The 6,692-nt window shown below is 41.9% G+C and overlaps 1 protein-coding gene across 1 annotated transcript; it reads right to left on the bottom strand.

Moving 5' to 3' along the window:
• Positions 1–14: 14 nt before the first annotated feature.
• Positions 15–5,333, bottom strand: LOC133908414 (aspartic proteinase oryzasin-1-like). Its single transcript, XM_062350431.1, has 14 exons — positions 5,220–5,333; positions 4,442–4,812; positions 4,279–4,339; positions 3,494–3,588; positions 3,285–3,397; positions 2,868–3,036; positions 2,698–2,737; positions 2,545–2,609; positions 2,054–2,167; positions 1,910–1,974; positions 1,499–1,655; positions 1,298–1,417; positions 655–743; positions 15–367 (listed from the first exon to the last, which is right to left on the bottom strand). Exons 2-14 carry the CDS (start codon positions 4,796–4,798, stop codon positions 283–285), a joined length of 1,530 nt encoding a protein of 509 aa, XP_062206415.1. The 5' UTR covers positions 4,799–4,812; positions 5,220–5,333; the 3' UTR covers positions 15–282.
• Between the last annotated feature and the right edge of the window lie 1,359 nt (positions 5,334–6,692).

The raw sequence follows: 6,692 nt of genomic DNA on the forward strand, positions 1-6,692 counted from the left end.
ATGAATGCTTCATCTTATTACCTTCATTTCTCATCACTTTAGTTACCTTATATCCTCAGTTTTATAGTCCATACGGACTGCTGATCACTCGATTTCTTAGTGCCTCTGGTTCCTTAATATCAGAGAAAAGAACTGAGACTATGTCCATCGTACATTTGCTTGCTGCTCGGATCACACAAGCATATTATTGAGCATGTAAAAGTATATGCATACATGCTTGCAGGACATAAACCCGAGCTGAAAAGCAAATGCTGCAGGGTTCGTCCGATCACCACGGGGACCTTATGCCGCCTCTGCGAAACCGACCTTCAAGTTGCCATAGTCAAAGACGGTGTGGTAGGCTCCCATGAATACGTCGCCCAAGATCCTGCGATAGCAAGTTCTTAGTATCAGACTGAGGAACAGCAACTTTATTTTTCTTTCAGCGTTGCATTTTTTAGAGGAGAGGCTAATCAGTTAACACAGCAAAGATTCGAAGCAATCTCATAAAGAATAAACTCGGGCACATCTTAATTCCTGAAGTTTGAGAAAAGCCAAAAACCTTTGCATTTTTTACATGCCAAATAATGTAAAATAACAAGCACGCTCTATGATGCTCATGTATTTGTTTTGGATGAGAAAATGCTGTAAGAACCTTAAAGGTGCATAATTTACCAGATAGGTCCACGAGGAGGAGGAATGTCCATAGCCGTGAAACCACTGATGCACTGGGTAGCAGGTCCCTCACCAATCTTCAGGATATACTGAAGAACAAAAAGCAGAAGGAAAATCAAATCAGTTTTCTGAAAATCAAAATAATGTAGCAGAAGATATCAATTTCAATGTATGCAAATAGCATGATAAAATTGAGGGTTAAACCTTAGAGTTTTTTACTATTCTTGTAAATGTACCAAGAGGTCAGGTACCGAATTTTGGTACCTCCCAAGTTATAATTTTGGCATCTCTTAAAAACCTTCTAAACCTTATATGAATCTTCACCAGCTAGATTCAAATAGAAATTTGGAATGATGCTTACATCTAATATACAGTCTTATCTAGCATGCCTTTATGAGAAGTTTGATAACACCTGATCAGAACTGATTATTGAGATTTGCAAGACCTCCGATCCATGAAAAGAATATCTCTAGTGTTCTCCTTAACTTAATATAAGATCAAGACTTGCATTCTTGCGGGAAGAAGATCTAGGATTTTAAATAAAAACATTTATACTTGCTAAGCTTGATGACTAATCCGGATGCAGTTTCCACACACACACAAAAAAACAAGTTAGATCATAGCAACAGAGAAAAAGCAGTACTTGTTCTGGTTTGAGCACAAACTTTCTGCCCCCAATGGTAAAGGCAATGTCAGGCATGGATGCAAGCCTGCTGCAGTCCACAGATGATTCTCCCATAGGGCTAGGAAGCCGTTCACATAGCTGCAAAGTTCAACCTTGCAACATTTGTGAAAATTATTGAAGTACGGTTCTTGAATTGGTATTACAACCTAGGAAACTAACCTGATTAATGTATTGCAACACTAGATCCTGAGTTTGATTCTGTGCAAGTTGGTTCTGCATCCATACAACAGCTGTCTCACAGGCATTACACATAGCATTACTAAAGAGACAATTTGATTCCCCAACTTCATCATCTACCACACTTCGAATACCAGCACTGCCATTATTGCACACGAGGCAACCATAAGTAACAATCTCAAAACTATCAGACATCAGGCAAACAATGTGAAAGGCTGAAAGCTTAAAAATAGAAGGAACACTAACTTCACACAATTCACCCCTTTATAACAAGCTAGCAAAGTTGGTCAGCACTAGTAATAGCACATAACAGCACTCACATTCAAGCAATTGCTATTTGTAGAATTGTGAAGAGAAGTGATGTATTCATAATAATATATCCAAAACTCGTACCTGACACCATGAGTTCCATCAAAAGTACATAGACCAACTGAAGAGCATATTTTTGCCGGTTGTGTCTGCATTGTGAGCAGAGAAAATTCACCATTCTTTCCACGCAATAAATTTGAGGATTTCATGCTTTAGAAATGTGCAAACCTCTGCTAGCAGCTGATCTAGGATCTGTTGCCCATATTGAGAAACAACTGCCTTGCATTCTTGGCTGACTACCCCAGCAGCACCAATCTTTTCATTTATTTGAGTAATTATGGCCTGCACATCCATATAGATTCACTAAGACACAAAAAGATTAATTAAAAACGCAATACACTAACAAGGGTAGAGATATCAATCATAATAAAGATATTACACATTAACTCATCAATATGATAATCTACCTACTGGGTACACATTAAGTTACCTTTACGTGCTAAAAAGTAAATTTTAAGCAGAAAGAGTAGTGGTCAAATTGTTTGCAAATCGCTTTGTCAGGTTACTAGATATATTAACAACAGAAATGTGAAATCTTATACATTTCCATAGGTATCACGATTCAGGAAATAAAGCGATGATAACAGCCCCCAGGATTAGATGCAATACACCCATTTTCCTTGCTTGTGGACAAAACAAAAACGAAGTTCACAACATACCGTCGGACCAGCAAGCAACGAAGTTCCAGAATCTGCTATTGCTGCACAGCCAGCAGCACAGAATCCTAGTAACACAGAGAGGCATTACAAAAATGAGCAGAACATTTTGCATTTAGATACAGGTATATTGGACTGAGAACAATAAACCAGTACCTGTGGACTTCCCTCCAATCAGGACGTCGCCCATATCAAACTGTAGGAAGTGAATGAGAGGTCAATTCATGGATCAAAGTGTTGTCAGCGAAAAGCGTTTCCCTTTCTAGTTACCACTGCATTCAGTCCAAATTTAATAATTACTCAACTAACTGTAAAGGGAGGTTAACCTGCCAGTATCCCTTCCTAGTGACAGGGACATATGTATGATTTCCCTTATGGTGACTAGGATCAATTCCTCCAAACACAATTTCACCTCCCTGCCCTTCCTCAGCATGTCGGTTGAACCAGAATGAGAAAACAGGATCACCAACGAAACCTTGTTTAACCATGTTGTACCTATAAATTTGTTTGCAGTAAATATGCTTATCTGCTTCATATGAGGGATGTGCAAAATATACAAGACTTAATCGTTACAATTTTGCAGTACAATACATTAGCAGAACTAGTCCAAAACAAAAATCAGGAGCAACACTGTTTGGATCTAATTGCCATAAAGTACACAAAAAGGGAATATTCATTTCAACTGTTGATATTACCAAACAGGCAGACATTAGATATTCACTATGCAAGTCATAATTGCTTACCAGACAGGTACAGCATCTCCAACTGAGATTTCCTTAAATCCAAGCCCAAGAATGCCGTCGAATTTTGCAACCATGAAAGTAATACTTGGCTCCCTTGTAGCTTCAATAAAACTCTAACAGAACAACCCAATAAAACCAGCATATTCTCAAAAAGAATGTACATGACCAGATAAGAGAAAACAAGTGTACACATGATGATAGGAATAAACCTGATTTTTCACAAATACATCACCGATTTTCACACTGTCCTGGCTAAAATAACCAGAAATTGCACCAGTACCATAGTGTATTGAAGCCGGTTTTCCTGCAAAGAGGGAGCAGTGATGAATTACAATCCTGTTAACTGAACATCTTACAGCTGCTTAATAGAATAAAGGCATGTAATGTTGTTTATCCTATTAAGGATAACGGGAATGAACTTAAGTTTATGCCTAGCACAAAATGTTTTCCATGTTAAGTCTAAGATTCACAAAGTAGACATTGCTGTCTGAAAAATACCAATTATCTGAAAAGGCGTTGGCTAATAAGTGTTGAAAGAGTACTTTGGACTGCAAGCAGCGCCATGTCAACATTACCCAAATCCCCCAACCCAGGTGTCGGAGATGAGTGATGAGAACCCCCACCAGACTAAAGAATATCTTAGTTCAGCAACCTACTAAAATAAGCATACATTATGATATTTCATTCTTTTCAGATATCCATAAACCGGCAATTAAATCTTGGTTGTACATGAACATTACGATTCAGTGGATTCCCACAAAAACATCTATGTTGATATGCCCATTAAAAATATATTTCATGTTCATGAATATCAGAATTAGTCATGCCGATGTAACTACTCACTACAGCTACTAAAATTGCATTAGGCATTGACAGAGTATTGATTAATCACATGTATTAGAAATACAACACTGATCTGCAATAAACTGTAACACTATCAAGCTTAAGAAGGGACACTAGGAACTAGGAAAGTAGGAAGGCCGAAGTCACAAACCATTCTTCTTATAGGTGTTCGACTGGCCAGCCTTGTACCTCGCGTGGAAGTAACAAGCGATCTGCAGCAAACACCAAAAGGGCACACTTCAGTTCAGACTCCAGAGCCACACACAAGTACACTACTAAACAGTCATAATCACAGAAACCAACACGGTGCGCACCGACAAGTAGCACTTGGAGGAGGGCACCCAGAGGTTGGAGCTGCCAGTGTCGAAGATGACGGTGAACTTCTGCGGCGGCGCGCCGATGCCGACCTCCCCGTAGTACTGCGCGTTGAGGTAGTTCTTCAGCGCCACGATGTCACCCTCCGCCGCGGCCTTAGCCTTCTTCGAGGCGGCGCTGGCGGCGTCGTTGCTGCTGCCGAGGAAGCCACGGCGTCGCTCGCCGGCGAGGCCGCCGTTCTCGTCGACCGGCCGCTTCATCAGCGCGACCCGCACCAGGCCCTCCGCCGGCGCGGGGAGGAGCGCCTGGAGCAGGGCCGCGGAGAGGAGAAGGAGCGCGATGCGGCCGGTTCCCATGGCTGCGCTGCGAGCTGAGAATCGGAGCAAATCGAAGCCAAATTACGAGGAGGAAGCGAGAATGCGGGATTGATGAAGGGAAGCGAGACCGCTCGGAATTGGGAGAGTTGGGTGGAATCGCAACAGCTGCTCGAACTGATCACCAACTTGGAAGATATTAGGAAACGAATTACCAAAAAAACAGAAAAAACAAAGCTAAACTCAGAGCGCAGGTGTCACGGTGAATACAAGAAATTAGCTAAATCTACAGAAAAACGGCAAAAATTCGAGTCAGTTTGATCCATCAGCACGGGGAAAACCCACCAAAAACAGTTAGAGGAAGGGCACGTAGCGAGAGACCACGTCGCCGGCAAAAGAACTAAAAATTGCTCGACTCCCCCACCAATTTGGCAGAGCCGAAGCGGAAGAACACACCACTCACCAGAAGTTCGGAGGTGTGGTGAGGCGAGGGGAGCAGGAGCGAACCGCCCGCCCCGTGCTGCGAACTGCGAGGGAAGAGTGGCGCGCCGAACGGGGATCCTCGCGCGGCCTGCGCCGACGTGGGGCAATTTATAGTGACGTGGTCAGTGGCTGAGGGGCCGGACTACGAAACGCGGCCAATTTGTGGCTGTCCGGTCTTTCGAAGGTGTTGGATCAGCCGTTGGATCGAGAGGTTATACGGTATGTTTTGCTACGATCACACGGAAAGGCACCTGGAAGAGTTTACAGGGCAGAAGATACTTGTTTCGCTTTGGTTTTAGCGGAGAAAGTTTGTTTAGATGGGTCGATAGCTCAGAAGTGCGTGGAAAGTGAATGCAAACAACAACTGTTTATTTGTTTCATCTTCCAACTGAAACAAAACTTACAACTTTTTAAAAGTATTGGTAGTGTGCAAAGTAGAGCACCAGAAAAGGTAACATATTAGATATTCTTCGTTCTAATGGCTGAAAAGACATAAAGTTTCAACAAGAAATTTTTTGGTACTTTCATAACAACTATGAATGGTGTCAAAAGTCATGGTGTTTGTTTGTCTAATCACTGCTCATAATTTTCTCGTACTTCTAGAATAATTATGCAAGGCACATAAAAGCCACAAGATTTACGATAATTTCCTAAAAGAGAAGAAAGATCCGCTGATATTTTTTTCATACGCTTTCAATAATAGTGGGAGGCAAAAAAGAGCCATGCGATTTTATGCCAAAAAAGGTTACATAACATCGGCAAAAACAATCTTCACACTTGAAAAATTATGTGTGATATAGAAAGAGTGAGATGAGAGTGTCATGTAGCGTCTAGCTTCTAGTTACACAATATTTTTTTTATGCAAATATAAGGTGGGACAATGCAACTGCGACAATATAGAAGTATCCCAAAGTATGGACATAACTAAGACGTTAATTGTTTGGTGCACCAGAATTTTTCATATGATTTGTATTCTCCGTCAGATTTATGTGAATTCTTGTGTTGGGCCTAAAAGTTGAGATAAACCAGAAAAAATATAAGTCTCACAAGTAGCAATTGGGCTCAATCCATCTAAAAATACAATTGGGCCCATTGTCCAAGGGAACCCCTACCTGAAATGGAAATGTATACCGTGCACGTGGTAATCGATAATCATTGCCAAGTCCACTTAAACTATCGTCCTTGTCTTCCTTGCTCCCAGTTGCGCTGGCACCTCCTCTTCCGTGGCTGGTTAGGGTTAAGGTTAGAATTGGGAGGGTTATGGTTCAAGGTGAGAGGCTCCTGTGCTTAGAGGGAAGTCTTGGGCCGGTGGTGAGCAACATCTCATTGGGGTGGCGAGGTGGTGGTAGCATCGTGGGCGGTGGGTAGTGTCAGTGGCAGAGACATCAAATCAACAATGGTTTAGTGTGGCAGTGGCCGGCAGCAACGGATCCGGCGATGGGAGCCATCGGTA

This window comes from Phragmites australis, chromosome 2, assembly GCF_958298935.1.
Source record: "Phragmites australis chromosome 2, lpPhrAust1.1, whole genome shotgun sequence".
Classification (NCBI taxonomy): domain Eukaryota; kingdom Viridiplantae; phylum Streptophyta; class Magnoliopsida; order Poales; family Poaceae; genus Phragmites; species Phragmites australis.